The 19027-nt window shown below is 43.9% G+C and overlaps 2 protein-coding genes across 2 annotated transcripts; both read left to right on the forward strand.

The window, feature by feature from the left end:
* The first annotated feature begins 9589 nt into the window (after positions 1-9589).
* LOC131085747 (shugoshin 2-like) lies at positions 9590-13179 on the forward strand. Its single transcript, XM_058028213.1, is given in 7 exon segments — positions 9590-9747; positions 10495-10670; positions 10933-10995; positions 11568-11662; positions 12214-12416; positions 12419-12512; positions 13113-13179. Coding segments are annotated over 6 exon segments (726 nt in total). The 5' UTR covers positions 9590-9605; the 3' UTR covers positions 12466-12512; positions 13113-13179.
* A 1495-nt stretch (positions 13180-14674) lies between these two features.
* On the forward strand, positions 14675-17413 carry LOC131085749 (uncharacterized). The gene is made up of 3 exons (XM_058028214.1): positions 14675-15017; positions 16197-16323; positions 17107-17413. Exons 1-3 carry the CDS (start codon positions 14693-14695, stop codon positions 17336-17338), a joined length of 684 nt encoding a protein of 227 aa, XP_057884197.1. The 5' UTR covers positions 14675-14692; the 3' UTR covers positions 17339-17413.
* Positions 17414-19027: the final 1614 nt, after the last annotated feature.

Here is a 19027-nt window from a genome sequence, read left to right on the forward strand (position 1 = left end):
GTTACCTCAGACCACCTGCCTTCATCCTGTTGGATTTCCTTGTCATGATGTTTGCTTACCTGTTGTATTTGACTGGCTGTATTGCTGCTGTTACTGTAAGTACACTATTCAGGACTTGATACTTGTCTGCTGGCAAGTCTCCATGAAAGACCATGAAATCTAGGCCTGGATGCCTTTGGCCACCACACCACACACTTGCTTCACTTAAATGGATGATGGATTTAGCACTGCCAGTGGAAATACCTGTGAGGAAGTACCTGGCAGATCACCTCCATAACAGCCTGTCTGGGCTAGTTTCTGTTTTGAGGACCTCTAAGCATCCTTTCAACCATGACTCCCTTGGTGAAGCCAGCATCTTTAACAGTGTTTTAGAGAGATGCAGTAAAACTGATTTTCTCATGGCTTTGGTAATTGCTGTTGCTGCCAGCTGCCTCTTGAAGATACACAGTCCTGTGGACTAACATTACTTTCCAACCTGATAAAATTGATGCTTTTCACAACAGATTGGTTATATTTTTGTCCAACAGATAAACCAGTTTGGGGGAGAAAAGATATTTTGCTTTTCCATGGTGAATGCTAGATAGATGTTTCTACATGACATTTGGCTAGGAAAAAGCTCTTCACATAATAAGTGAGAATTTTCAGACTAGCTGGAGAATCAGTAGTGACTTAAGATTACTATAGCAGCAGTGAGGGAGAAATTTGTGCTTGCTTGCATGGGCAGTGCTCTAGTAACTCTGGCTGTGGTACAAAGACTCTGACTCACAAACTTGAGTGGAGCAATTTAAGAAGTTAGACTCTCTGGTCCAGCAGACAAGATGTTTGTACTTCAGCTGCTGTGTTGTCCAGTCAGGCATGTTAGCTGAAACCATCTGATTTCAGTGTCATAAACCAGGCTCTGAACTGGGACAGAAAGTTGCCACCATGAGTTCTACTGCTGGAGCCAGCCTCTGGGGTACAATTTTCCTCTTAAATTAGCCAAAGAAAAAATGGATAACGCCCTGTTCAATTCCCCATTTGCCCCTTTTCCATGATTTCAGCTGCTTAGGAAGAACAGAGCCAGAATGGCCTCTTACCTTTCCCACTATGGGTAGTTTTGCAGTGCAATGGTAGGCACTAAATGTATGCATAGGGTGCACTATGATCAGAGATCTCTTCTGGGTCCTGTAGAAAAAATTCATGACTCTGCATTGCATTTGAACTCTGTTCATTGCTTTCTGCATAGCTGAAGAAAGACTTTGAAGTTGTTCTGACTAATTGATTTGGTCACTGAAAGACCTTTCTTTTTTCATTCTGGAGACAATATAGCTCAGAAAAAGAGGAATTTCCTGTCAAGGTAGCAGAAGGCTATGATTCACCAATCCTGTGGTGCACACACAAGCACCTTTCAGGGCTCTGGTTCTGGCTGTCTGAACATGTGAGCAGCAAACCATATGATGTGCTGGGCTTGATTTTTGTGTGCAGACAATCAGATGCCAACCAGCCAACAGGGGAGGGAGTAGCAAAAAGGCAGGTACTTGCATTCTGAAAATAAAGCACTGGGTTTATGCTTATAAGCATAAATAAGTAATGATATAGTAAGTATAACATAATATAATAAGATTTCTGTTGCTTATTCCTCTTAATTTCACTAGTCTTACCTATAAAGCCACAAAGTATTAGCCAAAGAAAGCTAAGACCATGGCAGTAGTCTAACAGCAAAACCAACACTGGAAAAACAAGGCTAATCACCTATTTGTTAGTCTTATTGTTTATTTTATTACAGGTCAGTGAACAAAAAACAGTCATAAGATGTTAATCTCTCTAGCTGTTTAATCTTAACCACCCCCTCACCACTGCTCTCTCATGGGCTCAGCAGCAATATCCCTTCCTCCCCTCTTGAATGACCTCATTTCAAAGTATAATTTCTCTCTGTTTTGGCTTTTAAGGGGTCAGACTGATGCTGTTTGAATTGGGATAAAATTTGCTTAGGTCTGTCATTGGCTGCTGCCTATGGTTCTCCTGAATTTGTTTCAGAGGAGATTCGCCAGTTAATTTATAATTTGTGAATATATTGAGCTGTGATTAGTGACAGCCCATCTAGGGAATGGGGAGTGCTGTCAGGCAGCACAGCATGGACATATGAGCTTACCATCAGAGATGTAAAAATGGGGATTGGAAGATAGACTTCAGTGCTACTTGGCACTGCAGGGAGATGCTTTTTCTGTAGCTGAGCCCTTTACCAAAATAAGAAAGCAGGATGGTTAAAGAGGAGAGCTGAGAGGCACAGGCCACATCATCCTGCCCAATGCTGGATCCTGTATGGGAGTTGCAAAGCACTGTGGAAAAGGGAAAGTGTGTATTCCCTGCCTCTGAAGTGCTGCATCCCTCATTGTCCCTGGAAAAGTCCCTGGAAAAGGAGCAGTAGGGATGCACTGGGAGAATGTAAGCTCCCAACATACTGGCAGGAGGAAGCAGGAGAGAAATGGATAATGGAAGAGGAATGGATGTCTTAGATGCAAGATATGAGGGTGGACAGGAAGGAATGGCTGTGAAGATTTAAAAACAAACAAAACCCCAACTAAAACACAAGTTGCAAATGTATTACCAAAGCTAAGGTAGAAGACATCAGTTAACTCACCTACAACTAAGTGAAGTACCCGAAGTCTAGGTCTTTTATTATGTCTATGCTTCATTTGCTTTCCTCAATTTGAGTTTGTTCCAGGCTTCCTTGGAGAGATTCCTTGTTTTGCTTCTGTAGTTCCCTGCAGGATGCAAATATTAATAAGCACAAGCACAGCAGGCAGGGCTGAATCCAGGAGAGATGGGGACTGCAGGGCAGATCAGCCTCCCTCCTGCTGTGTGACATGTGATGCACGTTGAACTCAGGGCTGTGGGGGAGCCCCCTTACTCTCAGCAAATCCAGCACTGCTGCTGGAATGTTTTCTTAGCTCTGTTGCTTAGTGGAGCAGTGGTAAACAAAAAGCTTTAGCAAATCATGGACAAATGAAAGGCAGAACCTATTTCATGAACATGCTAGGCTAATCTGACATTACTGGGTTCTTTATGGAGTCAGTGGTTTTGTTAATTTCTTTTAAAATAGGCTTTCTTTTCTTTTAACCTAAGAGTGATGGTAGTAAATGTTTTGGGTTTTTGCAGGGATATTAGGTGGAAGAATACTTTCCATGTGTATATTACTGGAGTTAACTTTCCAGCTCATGAGTGACACCTTCTGCCAATGTCATGCAATCCAATTTAGAATTGACACTAGTGTTGTTATGAAACATCTCATGCTAAAGAGAGCTGTGAAGGGCAGACAAGATTGGGACATTCGGTGTTGCATTGCAAAAACTGTTCTACTGGCTCATGTGAATGCTCCAGACCTACTTTGTCATTCTGCTGCTTTCCTCTGGTCAGTGTGTCCAGTTCTTAGCTCTCCTTGCTGAATGAGGACCTTGCTTCTGATGTGCTGTTGGTGTCTGGTACTTGATGCCTTGGGGGAGAGAGAGCCTTGTATCATCCTGGGCTTAGAGTGCCAGCAGGCTGGTTTCCAGACCTACTGCACGGGCCCACTTGCAATACGTGGTTGGAGGTAAGAGGTTCTGGCTTCAAATTCTTTAATGCTCCTGAAGTTACTCTCATTTTTGCTGCAATTGGAAAAGAAACAGGCAAGTTGTAGGTGGCTCTCAGTGGACAGTGGCATTACTGACCTTTGCAAAACTTCTAGTATTAGTCTAAGTTTAAAAGCAAGCAATAATTAATAGACATAAAGGCTGTCAAAGGCTACTGGAAACGTGTAGTCTTGTTTACCTCCACTTGAGGAAAATGCACTTTTGCAATTGTCATGAATTTCAGGAGTCTGAGCTAGATGCCATTTTTAGGCTACAATGACAAAACTCCTCTACATTCCCCCATCTCCCCAAGACAACAGGCACAGCCAAAGGTTTACACCATCCTTTCCCTGTGCAGCTGTTGGAGCTCAGCAGGCTGGAACTTGGTGGCTCTGCTGGGCCAGGTCCTGCTGCCTGGTGTTCTCCCCTGCCCTGGCTTTGTGGGAGGTGGGGTGAAATGTGCTCACTTTGCTTCTGGCCCTGCCCTGCAGCTTCAGGGCCAGTCAGCGTGGCAGGTGGATGCAGGGAGATCTTCAAAGGTTGAATCCAGTGGTCCTGACAGGACAGCAACTCACAGACTTGTACACCTGCAGAAACGATGTGCTGAGCCAATGGGCACACAGGTCAGCAGAAGCCAAGTTAAGTGCTTCAGCAGTCCTGGGGGATAAAGGAGCACCATGTGTAGTGTCCATCTGAACTGCCTCAAGGGTGTGACTTGGGCTCCCTAAGTATCTATATATTTTAATAAAGTTAGCACATGATTTTCAATGAGATCTAAGCCAAGGCTTAAAAACTGATGAGGGATAACAGGAAATCTCCACCAGTTTACTTCAGTGGGGGAAAAAAATCCCCAGAGAGTTAATTTTCAGATGGGCTGGATTCCAGCTCTTTGAGTCTAGGACTCTTAAGGAAGCACAATATGAGTTCCAAGAGTTACTGATAATTTAAAACAGTAGATTTAACCTTTAAATGAATTAGGACTTTACAAAATAAAGCATCCTTAGTTTCCCAGCTCATCAAAGCATTTCCTTTGCTTTCTCATAGAGTGGGAATGATCTTTAATGCATGATTAAAATGAAGCAGTGTTGTTGGCTGAAACTGAAGAGCCTGATAACATTAGCTTATCTTCTTCAGAAAATTTTGTAACTTTTGATCATTAAGGAAGTATCTCTGAGTCCACAAGGGGCAAGATCTAAGCAAGTGGACAGTAACACGAGCTGAGAGAAATACTACTTCTGTTCTTTCTTTATCTCTGCTTGCATAACATCAGAATATAAATCAAAGCTAAAAAAGGCCCACCTCTCCTCCTCCCAAAGGAAAAAAACCCCACCAAAACCCAAATGCAAACTCAAAAAGCCCACCACAGGAAACAGCATGAATAGCTAGCTGGAAACTTTTCAAGAAAACTTTGCTCCTCTGCAGTGTATGGTGAGCACTCAAAACAGATTTCTAAAAATATCCCGGGTTGGACATTCAAGTATTCCTGTTCATAAGCAAGGCTGTAAAAATATACAGTGTAACATTCACAGCAAAAGGAGGGGCAGTTGATCCACCCACTTATCCCAGGAGCAGAGAGGAAGATCCCTCCTTCTAAATAACATATTGTGAAATGCCCCTACATCACAACTAATGACATTTCTAGTTCTTGATGTGGAAGAATTCAACTAAGAGAGGTTACAGCCAAGGCTGTTTTGGTGCATGTAACTGTGAGCTGGAATGAGCTCTAGCACTTTCTGGACACTGGGTGTCAGTCTGTCATTAATATTACAGCTAAGCATGTCTGAGATTAAAGAAAAATGTTAAGTGCACCACAAACACTGTGAATTACATGTAAATTGTCTGTTGCAGTCTGACTACAATTCCACATCAACTTGAAATAGTTGGTTAGGAAACATCTATAAATTATATGTTACTGAAAAAACAATCTATATATTCCAGTACAAGAGACCACCTACAAAAATAGAGGCAAAACCTTTTCCAAGATAGGATTAAAATAGAACCTGAGAAAAAATTAATCAAGAAAGAACACAACATACACAGTACTGAAAGTACTTTACCCTTGTAAAGAGTTTAGAAATGGGAAACAGACAGAATGAGCCCATTTAAGATGAGCATCAACCTTAAGCATCAGCTTGCAGCTTGCCTCCATCCCCATCAGTGATGTATATTCTCTCATATAATGCCATCTATTGACCTGCTGCCACTTCCCAGTTTCTCAGCATTGGCTTCCTCTCCCTACTGTGTGTCTATTAATCAGATCTATATGGTAGAAAGAGGGGATGGACTGGGAAGCAGACAAGATATAAGAGATGAAATCACAGCAAAGAAAAAAGCCAGCACTTGGCCCACCAATTCATTGTAACATTGAAGTGCATGCTCTACTCCTCTGTTCCATGATACACACAGCTGTTAATGAATATTGCCCTTGTATTCTCTGTCTCATAAATGCACAGAAGAAATCATGCTCTGCCTGTGTCAGCTCTTGCAACAGGCCTCAGGATCTGGGTTTGGAGCCTCTCTGACTTGGTGTACTTCTGAAGAGGAATTCCCTCTTTCTTGTCTCTGCCTCAGTTTGTGTGCCAGGGAAATCAGGCTATGGCTTCTTGCAGGATGGCTGCTTTCTCATGTTGCTTAGAAACAATACTGCTAAGCTGAGAGAAATTAAAAGGAAAAAAAGCAGCAAATCAAAACCACCACAGAGAAGAGGTTAAACCTCCAGCTTGCATTATCATTTTCAAGCTAGATGATGCTAATACACTTCCAGGCATTGAGTTTTGCTGCTGAGCCTCTAGTGGTTGGTTGGAAACCTAGCAGACTTGCTAAGAAGGGAGACAGACTATTTACTGGGTTTTCTGATGGATCTAATTACTTGTAAATGAAGCTACCAACTCCTTCTACTGTTTCAGAATTCTACCACATGGAACAATGAAAAATGAGAACTGATACCTCCCCAGAGCCCATCTAGGGTTCCATTTGCAGTGTTTGTGGCATATAGCAAGGATCCTGGCTACTTGTTCTTTCATTAATGTTATGTTAGTGCTTACAGTATTGGGAGAAATTTTACAGTCAAGAAATCCCAACATGCAGTTCTAAACACCACTGTTGTCCTTCCAATGGATGCAGGGCTCATCTTGCATGGGATTGCTGATGGTAGCCAATCTATCATGATGGCTAGCAAGTCACCGAGAGACTGTGGGGTTTTGTAGATAAGGGAGGTTTGCAGGCTGTAGTTCTGAATGAAAAAGCCATCCCTCTCCTTGGAAATGTACTTCTGTTAATAAATGATTTCCTAGTAAAAAATAGGAATCAGTTTATGAGACATGATCATAATGTTGTCTCTCTTTGTGATGGTCTAAGAAAACATACAAGGAAATGTATTAACACGAGACACAGATGTTCTCCAGGAAGAAATCTACTTAGCATTTATAGAATTTGTGCTGTGCTTTCTCTGTTCTTTCATTTGCCTTTCTCACTTATTCTATGGCAAAAGGAGCACCAAGCTTAGCACTTCCCCACTTTTCATCCCAGCAGAGGAGCTTGTAATTAAGTTGGATTTGATTTCTGAGAGCATCCTCCATGCAGGCATCGTGGCAAACATATCAAAAATAGAGCTGCTGCTTGTTTGCTCTGAGAAACACAGATCTACTGCCTGCCAGGCATAACTCCCCCAGTTAACACCCACCCAGGGCCTATCTGCTGCTATGGCCAGGCAAGAGGGGAAAGTGACCTTCACAAAGTGAACACAGCCGTGCCAGGACTGACCCAACGTCCTGCTAACCCAACCCCTCTCCTGTTATGTGGCCTTAAAAGTGATACCCTGATGAAGAAAGGGACTTTCCTGAAATGAGTCTGGTCCCTAGTCCTTGGGTGAGCTCATCCCTGCCATTTCCCCCAAAGTAAGAAATGCTTCTGTATCATTTCAAGGTGGGGAAAGCCACTGTGTTTGTTCTCTTGCCCAGTAAAAATAAACAACATTCACTAATGGATGCCCATGGAAGAGATGGGGGAGCTGTGCCAGCAGGCATCAAGCTGTGTCAGTGTATTTCTCTGTTCTCCAATTCAGGACCTTCTTGAGCAAAAAGTGTTGCCTTGGACATTAATAGTTCCTGCTTGTTTTTAACTTCTCCAAATTTGTCCAATCACTTTCAGAATAAGTGAAATTGAAATTTTGAGAAATGACACCAGCAACATCTCCTGGCAAAGATTTACACTGTTTCAATAGAGCTGTGTGGGAAAGGGTCTCTGATTTTAAGAAGCCAACTGTTAATTTAATTTACTGACCAGTATTCTTAATAAACTTAGAAGAGAAAATTTAGGCCCCCAAACTGTGGAATTTGTCACACATGGATCATACAGTGTACCTTAGAGGACACTTACATCTTTTTGCCACACCCATAGCACTAGCATTCTGTTTCCCTAGAGCAAGAAACAAAGCTGCAGTTCTGTGTGCCTGCAGAATTGTTACCCATTGCACATCTAATTTTCAGGATAGGTATGGAGAGTGTTTCGTCACTCTCCATAATTAGGTTGGAATTAATAAATATATTCAACAATTGCCATTATCTAATGCTCATCTGCTATGTATTAACAAATACCTCATAAAATAAGAGTAGGGTTTAGGACTCTTGCAAAGGGCTACCTTTGTCTGTGGCAGAGTTATGACGTTCAGGTTTTAGAAACATAAATTACTTATCAGTAGAACTGCCTTGCTGAGCTTTAGAGCTTGAAATGTTTCAATAATCTCAGCTCCAGAAGGAGGTTAACAAAGTTTGGGAGAAGGATGTACTAGTGGTAGTGGAAACAAAGAATGCAGAACTTGCAAGCCCCAAGGACATTTGGCAGAACTCCCAAGATAAGGAAGAAACTAACAAAATCCACTCAGTAACTGGGCTGAAGTCAGCCCCAAGTTGGTAGAAGGTAATTCTGGCAAGGGGAGATTGCGACCACAAAACTCACCAACTCAAAAGAAGAGAGACTGAGCACAATAATAGTAGATAGAATTCTAATTAATCAGAGAACTATGTAACTTATAGCCAATGAATATTAATGCCTTTGTTTACTAAAATGTATGAATAGTGATGGTTTTTGGTAGTCAGGTTGGTTTAGTGGATTTGACACCCAGCACTCTTTTCTGTGCAGAATTGTACAAAAATCAAATACCTCACCTCTCTGTGGGGATTGGCCTCTTGAACACCAGGTAAAATAACCCATTTTGGGAAAACAGACGTGTTTTCAGCAGCTTTACTCCCATGGTACCTCCACTGTAAATTGATTTTCAAAATATGTCTGTTTTCCTGTATGTGTCATCTCCTTAAAATATTCACCAGCACACATAATGTCAACTTCTTGAAGGCAAATTCAAATTGTCTGGAAAACACTGTATTAATTTGGACAGAAGTGTGAAGTGCGTAGAAATAAAAGCAATTCCTTTTAACGGTCACATTTAACTGTCTTTGTCACAGTTGAAAACTACAAACTCCAATTTTTGGGTGGCGTATGTCCTTCAGAAGAGCCCTCGGCCTTCCTTGAGGCACTCCAAAGAAGCGGGTTATCTCTGTGGGGCCGGGGCCGGTGGCGGCAGCAGCGCCTCAGCGTTGGCCGCTTCCAGCGGGAAGGGCAGCGGGGCCGCAGCATCCCCGGGCGGCCGGGGGAGCCCCTCCGGCCCCGGCGGCGGCCCCGGGCGGCACAGGGACTTCATCCGGCCCCGGCGGCGGCCCTGGGCAGCAGAGAGACTTCATCCAGCTCCGGGAGGGGCGGGGCGCAGAGGAGGCGCCGCTCTCCGCCGCCGGCCCGGGGGCGGGGCGAGGGGCGGGCCGGCCGCGGCATTCGAAAGTCGCTTGGCGGGCAGGGCTTCCTCTTCGCCCTCGTCCTCCTCCGCCGCGGTCCGCGCGGGGCCGGGCCGGGCCGGGCCAGGCCGCGGCGCCGTTTCTCGGGGAAAGTGCGAGCCTTGGCCGGTGAGGGCTTGCGGAAGGGAAATACGGGTGCTGACCCTGCTCGGTGTCGCTCTCTGCAGCGATGGCAGCGTGGGAGCCCGCCGAAATGTCCTTCTTCAGTCTGAGCGACGTGAGGGAGCGAATGCGGGAGAAGAAAAAGGGTCCCTTGAGGACTGCGAAGTTGAATGCCTCGCTTGCGTCGAAAATCAAAACGAAGATCATCAGTGAGTATATTTTGCGCAGCGGTGTGGACTTATGCTGGCTGCTGTGCCAGCTTATAACTGGGCCTTTGGCCGTGGCGTCGAGAGTGGGCAGCAGTCCCTTACGTGAGCTCGTGTGCTGCTTCTCAGCTGCTTCTCTGCCCGCGGGTTCTGAGTGAATTCAGTGCCCTGCAGATGAGTGTCAAGTGCCACGCAAAGTGCCCAAAGGTGTGCGAAGTATTTTAGTGTATATGCGATCCTCTGTGTTATCTAGGCTTGTTTTTATGGGAGAAGTAAGGCAAGGATAGAACAGGACATAATTTGGACTACCTTTAAAAACTCAGATATTTCCATTACTTTTATTTAATTGTTTTGAAATTGGGAAACAGGGGTCCAAATTTACTCAAGGGCAACTATAGAGGAAAACAGCTTTTTCTCCCATTTCTTGGATGGTGATGAGGACTTACCTGTTGGTGACTTATTCAAAGCAAGGAGCGTATATTTTTAAACTCAACACTTCAACCATGCCATCATTCATTAAGAATTGAAGCAGTAGCTTGCTGCCTGAGTGACCCACTGAGGATGGAGAGGGTATCTGAAGTTGCATGTTATTATGGAAGGATACTGCTAATTTTGTGAGGGGGCTATTGAGTTGTAGAGATCTGAATGTGAGGAAGGCTGGTCTAGGAAGAGAGAGAATTACGATGATGGGAGGAGTGTGGGTAAGCCCTTGGACACTGATGATGTGTGATACTGCTCTGTCTCTCACAGACAACTCCTCCACTGTGAAAGTCTCCCTAAAGCAGAACAATAAAGCACTGGCTCTGGCCCTCAATGCAGAGAAAGCCAACGCACAGCGGCTCACCCAGGAGAAGACCATCCTGCAGAAGGAGGTGAAGCAGTGCCACTTCCAGAACGCTGTGCTGCGGCACAGGCTCTCCTTCCTGGTGAGGCACTCACTGTGGCTGCCATGGGGAGGGGTGGGAGGTAAGGTGAGCTGCACTAGCATCTCAGCTGTGGGAGGATTGAGCTGTTGCTGTTGAATGTCTGGATTCTCAACATATCGAAAAGATTGCCATTCATTTGCTTATTTTTGTTTTCAAGCTGTGTTCTCCCCAGAACATGCCTCTGGCTAGTAGCATCCTTGTTGGAAGAGATGTTTTGATGTAATATCTTTATGGCTTCTCTCTCTTTATTACCTCAATACAGAATAGTATGTTGAAAAAAATGGACAATCTTATGGATGCAGTTAAGATGGCCGAGCTCTCTGAGGTAAACCATGGGAAACCTGAGCACACTGCTTCAGGGAAGGGGGCTGTCTTTTTCTGTCTTTTGCTTTGTGTGGCCTGCTCATTTCAGTGTTGGATGCTTCACCTGTTTTTCTTTGCTTGCTTGAGTTATGCTGGCTACACGCTGGCCAGTTTGGTGTTAAGGATTTCCAGGGTAACTCTTTGTGTAGGAAAACTACAGTTTTAAACTGTTTTCCTCTGGATTATTTGCTATATTGGGCAGTAGGCTTTTCTGTTCTGACAGGTTGTGTCTTCTTTTCAATTTCTTTTTTAAAGTATTGACATGGCAACGGGATAGGGAATAGGACGCTTTCTCTGTGTCCTGTCTCATGGGTGAATGGGAAAATATTTCTGCTTCCTAGTCTCAGATTATGTAAACTAGTTTAACTTCATTCTGCTGCGGTTTGTTCCATAATTTATTCCATAACGTGAGAGGGTTGCTGGCAATACTTTACATACTTTCTAGAGGAACTGAGCTTCTGCTGTTTCTTTGCAGGAGACTGTACAAGGGATTTCAAGATCTTTAAGTCACTCTCCTATTTCTCTTCTTTCCAGTTCCATATAAAGTCTTCATCCTTCTCCAGTGACCAGAAGAGCATCATGACTGAAGATAGCTGGGCTGATGATATTGTAGATGGTCAGCTTCTGAGGTGGGCTTTAAAATGATACCACCAAGCTTGTCCTGAATTCCTATATGCTAAACTTCTTGTGTTTTATGTGTGTGCCTAGTTGCCAGTTTCATATGGGATAGCTTCTCTGAACCACCACTGCTTGATGCTTTCCTTTATTCTGTCTTTTTTTTTGCCACTTCTTTTCTTGTTTGTCCTAATGCTGAGTCTGTGCAAAAACGAGTCTTTTTACCTCATTTCTCTGAGACTGTATTACTTTTAGGCAGTTTTCTCTGTGTAGCTGCTGAGTACAGCAAGATTTGCTTGAGCGAGTGAGTGCCATAGCTGGCTACTTTGATGTTTGTTACATATAAATGCTCACTAGTCACCTCCTTGTATGATGTAAGCTTTCTGGAAAGATGGTCAGAGCATGATCTCTTAAAGTATATTTGAAGTCCTGTTTCTTCTCTGTGTAGTCTCTGAAGACAGGGCAGTCCTTGGAGCTGCCACACGTGGCCTGTAGTTAGTGTGCTGGATTCTGGGGCCTGTCGTGTGTGAGAAACAAGATCCATTCTGCTCTTCCTTCTCACCAGGGTTACACAGATACCGATGAGAGTGCCCATTTCCAAGCTGCATGATGCAGAGCAGCAAGCTGGCAGCTCCACAGCGCTACAAATATCCTCAGGAGAACTTCAGAGACCTGCTTCTAATACAGGAGAACTTCAGAGACCTGCTTCTAATGAGGCCCTGAAAATTGTGCCTGTTGCCTCCAAAGATACTTTGCCACCACAGCATGATGAGATACCTCAGTTCCACCAGGAAGAGAATGGCAAGAAGGTGACTGAAGCAATGGCAACAGAGGGGGGTTTTCATGACTCTCACATATTTGGAGGTAAATTTGCATCTCTTGCTGTTCTTCTGGTATGACTTTGTGTCTGTGCTCAGAAATGCGAAAATGCCATAGCTCCAGTAGCTCTCAACCACAACTCCAGTAGCTCCTAATGACTGGTATTAACTACATGCTCCACTGGGGCTGCTCTTGCTGGAGTTATGTATATTCCAGAATCAGAGTCTTCAGAGGGATATGTGGTCTGTTTGCAGTAGATCAAGCTCAAAATCAGGCTTTTTGAGCAATAGGCACTGAGCTTACATAAGACTTTTGGAGATGTCTGAAAGTTCAGAATCTGACTAGGTGCATCACTGTTTCTTGTGGATTTGCCATATAAATGATAACACTTACACAGATCAAAAGTGTTCCTAATATTATGGCTGGTTAGGGCATCTTGATTTGGGCTGCCCCTCTGTTCAGAGAGAAACCAGCTAAGCAAATCTGGTACACAGTAAGTTGGGGGAGTCCCTGTCTCAAAATTATGCTTTTTTATGCTTTGGATTTGTGGCAGTGTATGGAGCAAGGTTTTTACTGGTAGGGAGAAAGTTGGCATTTACCTGCTGCATTTCTCAGCCTTAAACATGATTTTTTTCTTTCCAGCAGAGGTCTTGTGCAGCACTGAACAAAATCCCAACAATTTGCCAACGCTTGCCTTGGAAAGTCATACTCTTTCATATGAGGCTGATGAGATGGCAAAACATTTATTTGATCGTCTCTCACAAGGGCACGTTACTCAGAGGAGAAAGCGTTCCACCCTGTTTGCCACAAGCACTCCATCTTCTGCTCTGGATATCTTCCCACATGTCAGTTCCACTCAGGCAGCCTGGGGTAGTACTGCACAGGACAGCAGCAGCTCCAGCAAGAACAACACACAGCAACAGCTGCCATCTCCCAGCCCCCTGGCTTCACCTGCTCCAACTGCTGTTGTTTCTCATAGAAACTCTGTGGGTAAAGAGACCTTTTGCGAGCAGCCACCGACAAAAGAAATGGGGTGTGGTGTTGAAACGGACCCTAGCTGTAGCCAAGTCCCTGAGTTTGTTCCTGTAAAGGTTAAAAGCAAAGGTAAGTGTAAAACCAGAGCGAAAGAGACTGTTAAAAAAGCAAGAACAGGAAAAAAGAAAACAACTGCAATTAAAAACAATGCAGAAAATAGTCCCAACAGATCTCAAGGTGAAGAGTATGCTCAAAATGCAAAGCTTCTTCAGCCAGAAGTTGCAACACGTTCTAGTGAGACTGAAGTCTGTGAGGTGGGGCAGAAGGTGTGTGAGGGGGCTTTTGACAGGAGGAATAGAGACTGTGGTGTGGAGCACCATTCCCACTCTCCTGATGGAGTCCAAGGCTTTGGAAGTACACATGAGGTGAATCCAGCACAGCTGCAGAGTCTGGAAAGTGCTGACTCAATGCAGCAGCTTAAGAAGGGACCTATCTTTGAGATGCAAAGTATGGAGAGCTTGCTAAAACCCCCAGTTCATACCTTCTCAAGTCATGAAATTCCCTCAGGCGATTCCAGTATAGAGAATTCTACAAAATTCTCACGTGTGAGCAGAAAGAGCATCAGACAGAAAGCCAACAGAAAAACTAGAGTAATTGTGCAAAGGGATGATTCTGATGAGGAATATCTACCAAACATTGTGATAATACCAGAGTCCAAGGCTGAAGAACGGCCTAAAAGAAGCCAAACAATCAGGAGGAATACTGCCAGGAATAGCAATTGTGATCAGAGAAATGAAGTTCATGTTTTTAGGCCCTGCATAGATGTTCAAGGAGTAGCTAATGGGAGCACAAAGGATTTGCCAGGTAATGTAAAACGGCGCAGGGAAACATATATTGTCAATCCTTTGGATCTTGCAGGAAATTCGGGTTGTTTCCAGACAGAATCTGAAGGGAGTGAAAATCTACCTCCCAGGTCTGTTCCTGGGAGCAAAGTGAGCAAAATCCCCAGACCTGTTAAGAGCAATCAAAAGAGCAATAACAAACAGACAGGGGACCTTCAAGAAAATGGGCAAGGTGGAGGTGACCACAACATGAATGCTTTGATGAAAGAAGCCTCTTGCAAACCCAGGCCTCAGAGGAAGAGGAGCAACCCTCAGCCTCCAGAGACTGATTCCCTGGCCAGAAAAAGTGATGGTGCCAAGGTTCTCACTGGGAGTTCCACAGAACTTGCGTCCAAGCAGACTGTCCTGATGGGGAAGTTTTCCTGCATTAGCCATCTGCTGTCTGAGCCAGGTGATTTCCTGGAGGAGCAGCTACCTGAGATATCTCTTGCAGACCTTTCACACAGTCTTGAATCCTCCCGTGTGAGCAGTTCTGCAGTTTTGTCTGTCAGCTCCAGACTTACAGAAGTAGCAGTTTCCAAGAACTTAAGTACTGAGGGCAACAGAATGCCGGCAAAACCCCCTGTTTCGCTGAAAAACTCCCTGATATTTCAAGAAACGACTGCAGAGGAAGTATCTGGGGAAAGAAACCAAGTCCAGTCAAGTTCTTGGAGCTCTCCTTCACAGAAACCTGGTAGGTAGTAAGATGGGGAAGCTACCTGTGTTTGGAGATGAGGGCAAAACTCCATGCAGCAAGTACTTATATTTTCCTTCCTTTCCTCTCTTTTTTCAGAGTTAAAGGTCAGTCTCCAGTACACCATTTATGCTTCCACTTGTGCTGCCCTGTCCTTTCTGTGGCTGCATTTGCTTCTAGTTTATCAGCATTTCTATAAGAATTTCTGTTCACTTGTCCATGTGTAGATATTGGGACAAAATTAGCAGCATGTGCTGAGTCTTGCTTTACCACTCTTGTTATCTACATGGCATGCCTATTAATTTAGACAATCAAGTGTTTAAGCACTTCAAAATCTAACTTGATGCTGACCCTGCCTACTAGGGTCAGTCAGTACTATTGGGGCACAAAACAACAAGAAGGTGGAAAATTTTTGGTCCAGAATGGTTACTGCTGCAAGGCACTTCTAAGGTGATATCTTCACTGGAAATTAACCAGGACTCAACCTAAATTATTTTGGTTGTGGGTTTATTTTTTGTTTGTTTGTTTTTTAAAAGGATGTGGAGGGTGCATCCCTGGGCTGGTACTACAATAGTTAAGCTGATAGTTTTGGGGAGTTTGCTGTTAATGGATGCTCTGTAAAAAGAGTAGTCTAGTGGGGTTTTTCTTTCTGTAGCTGTTGACAAACAGCCTGTTACAACTGGAGGGGGCTGTACTTTGTAGAGAGGGAGGAAGTTTGTTCTCCTGCCCTCCTCCTTTTGGCTGTCTCCACTTGGGAAGATGCATGAGCCCTGGTCCTGTGTCTTGCTGGAAGTCAGTAGGTTGCTGGTAGGTTGTTTGTGTGCTATAAGCTTGCTGTCTTCTCCAGGCTGTAAGCTCCTGAGCATTGCAGCTATCAAATAGAGTTTTTATATCATTTTTTTACTACACCAGAGCCCATGATACTATCAGTACTAGTGATTTATTTCCGTTGAGGGACCTAATCTGATTTATGAGCTGACTTTTGAGGAGTAGGTCTGATATTTTTGGATTATAATGGTCTCCTGAGTTCAGGGGCAATATGCTTAGATTCCAGATTGTGCATGTTCAGAGAAACCTGCTAATGCAACTCTTTTCTGTTTGTCAGCTGTTATTTTTTAGGATATCTGGAAATAGTTTGGAATCACTTTGATCAAACCATGTGAATGTCTCCCTTTGCAGATACCAGGCCACTACAGGACTTGAACAATGCCAGGGTTGTGTCTCACTCCAGCTCAGAGGAAGCATCAGGGCGCTCATCTAGGCGGAAACGGAAGCCAACCTGCTACAAAGAGCCATCAATCAGCAGGTTGGGCTTTAAACTCTTCATTCCAAAGACTGTTCCCATGCTGCAACCCCTGCTCTGCTCTCATACACTAACTCTCCAGGGCTGGGCCTTCTCTTGCTTTGCTTGTTCAAAGTTCTTACCCTTTGTGTTCTGTGACCCTCCTCTTTTACCACTGTGTGGTTATCCAAAATTCTGCATCAGTACAAATGGATGTCTAAGCTTCTGGTAACAAGCTACCAAAGATGTTATTTTACTTGTTGAAATGAGCACATCTCCTGGCAGTCTGCATCTGTGGTACTCCAGTGCTAATGAGGCAGTAGCACAAGGATAAAAGACAGGTTAAAGACAGCCCAGCAAAAGCCCTGATTTCATTTACATTCTGTGATGACTAAAATTTTAGACACCTGAGTAATACTTTCCTCCTGAGAGCATCCTGTATCTATATTCACTAGCAGATATACCTAAATAAATAGCAGCATCTTTTCCCTAGGAAGCCGTAGATTCAGTACATCCAATGGCTATTGCACAGAGTCATGTATTCCTAAAATGACAGCTTCATAGTTATATAATGTTTCTGGGTGTGTGTTTTCCCTGCAAAGTGTCCCAGTTTGAACTTTCTGTGAAGCTGGTTATATTGCACCAGAAAGTACTCTATTGGACAAGAAACAAACTGTACCACTTCATCATCTTGTGGGGAAGAACTGCACTAAAATTAGGGACTTCAGGGACTAAAATCATACATGAATTCAAGGAATACTTGATGGTTCAATGTAACCCTTTTGTTTAACCCTTTTGTTTCTGCAGCAAACTGAGGCAGGGTGACCCATTTACAGACACTGAGTTCCTCCACTCTTCTCTCTGCAAAAACAAGCCAAAGCCAGTCAAGGCCAAGCAAATGACCAAGAAGATGAAAGAGAACAAAGAACAGCTTCCTGAAGGATCTCTCAGTGCCAAGGCAGGCAAGTTGGTAACAGCAGAAAGGATTAGAATGGTAGTTGAAAGCAGCCCCCAGGCTCCTAGAAGCTCGTGCATTTAGCCACAAGGCTATGGCTTTGAACACAGAGGCCCAAACAAAGATGGAAGTGGCTGACCAGGCAGATGAACTATTCCAACTAAGGCAACCCAAGGACCAATTTGACAAATTGAGCCTTGTGCCATGGATTTCTTCTGTTTTGAAATCTTTAGGACTTATGGAGTGGGGAAAGTGGTTAACACAAATTGATGGATGTCTGTTTTAATGATAGGCATGGCCCTTACGTGCTGTATGATTAGCTCCTAGCTATCTTGTGCTTTCTTCCTGTTCTCTGCCCCTGGCTGCCATGTAAAGCTCTCTGCAGCAGAAGATGAGCTCTACACCAACCAACATTAAGGAATACTTGAAACACAGGGTACTTAGGACCAGATCTAAACATGTCTTGTCTCAAACATTCTGAGTATTGCTACAGGAAGGGTGATCAGAGGAGAGGGTCCTGTGGGACAGAGCTGTTTAAAAACATCTCCCCTTTTCCTATCACTCCTTGCCCTTGTTAAAAAGTACCTCCTTCAGCCTTCTTGTAGCCCCTTGAGGTACTGCAAGGTGTGATAAGGTGTCCCTCGCACCTTCTGTTTTCCAGGCTGAACAACCTCAACTCTCTCTGTCTTCATAGGGGAGGTATTTCAGCCCTCTGATCATCTTTGTGTTCCCCCTCTGGCTTTGCTCCAACAGGTCCATATCCCTCTTAAACTGGGAATCACAGAGCTGGACAACAGTACTCCAGATGGGGTCAGTTGTGTTTCAGGAAATCCTTTACTCTTCCACTGCAGTACCCACTGGCTTCAAGCACCTGCTTTTTTTAGGGTCTGCTGTGCAACTTTGAAGATTATTGATTTTAAATGTTGAGAGAGTGGTGGGGAAAAGAAGGGATCACACAGTTGTAAAAGGGAAGGAAATGTGCCTGTTTGGAAGCAGGAAAAATGTTTCCTCTATGGCAGAGCAGGGAGAGGGCTGCTCTTTTCTTCTGACCCTACTTACTCCTTCTCCTTAGCACTTCAGCAACATCTGTCAGTTCATGAGAATAGGCTGGGTCTTGCTGTACTCTCTGTATTCTGAGGACTCCAGAAGATGGAAACTTTATTAGTAGAGGGAAAACAGTGTCATCAGCAGTCAGGTAAATGCTACTATATAGCTTACATTGAAGCTGTACCATTAAGTTATTAAAACTAGGAAAAAAAGGCCTGAGATTCAAAAATGCCTTCTTATTTATTTACTTCCGTTTTCTGGAAGTCACCAAGCTTTCTCTGGTATTCTGTAACTCTGGAAGCCAGGTAGGAGCTAGTCAGTAACACTTATATATTGCATACACTTATATAACACTTGTTATAAGTGCTGTTGCATTAGAACCTGCCTGTATTGATCAACTGATGTCAGAAGCCAGGCCAGGAACTTAGATCTCCAAGTGTTCCCACTAATTGTTTTCATTGCCTCTGTGGGTCAGAAATGGGACTATTTCCAGCTGCACTTATGTGCATGTGCTAGTAACAGAATAGTAGATTGTATTCACTGACATTGAAGGTATGGAGCAGTTACAGAGCTGTGCTTCAAACACAGGGTAATAGGAGCTCCTTTAGTCTAACATTGGTGTCTCTAATCTATCCTAATCACCACCTCTAGCAGTCAGCTGGAGGGGGAGAGTTTATTCATGTGTAACCAGTTTGTTTGCTGAGCAATGATGTATCAGTTTGTATT

The sequence above is a fragment of the Melospiza georgiana genome, chromosome 7 (assembly GCF_028018845.1).
Source record: "Melospiza georgiana isolate bMelGeo1 chromosome 7, bMelGeo1.pri, whole genome shotgun sequence".
NCBI lineage: Eukaryota > Metazoa > Chordata > Aves > Passeriformes > Passerellidae > Melospiza > Melospiza georgiana.

Bases quoted from the DNA above. Each gene is read 5' to 3' on its own strand.
- LOC131085749 (XM_058028214.1), top strand. From the start codon at position 14,693: ATGGGGAAGTTTTCCTGCATTAGCCATCTGCTGTCTGAGCCAGGTGAT. The intron at 15,018-16,196 runs GTAGGTAGTAAG...CTCCCTTTGCAG, and splicing joins CTCTCCTTCACAGAAACCTG to ATACCAGGCCACTACAGGAC. The intron at 16,324-17,106 runs GTTGGGCTTTAA...TTGTTTCTGCAG, and splicing joins AAAGAGCCATCAATCAGCAG to CAAACTGAGGCAGGGTGACC.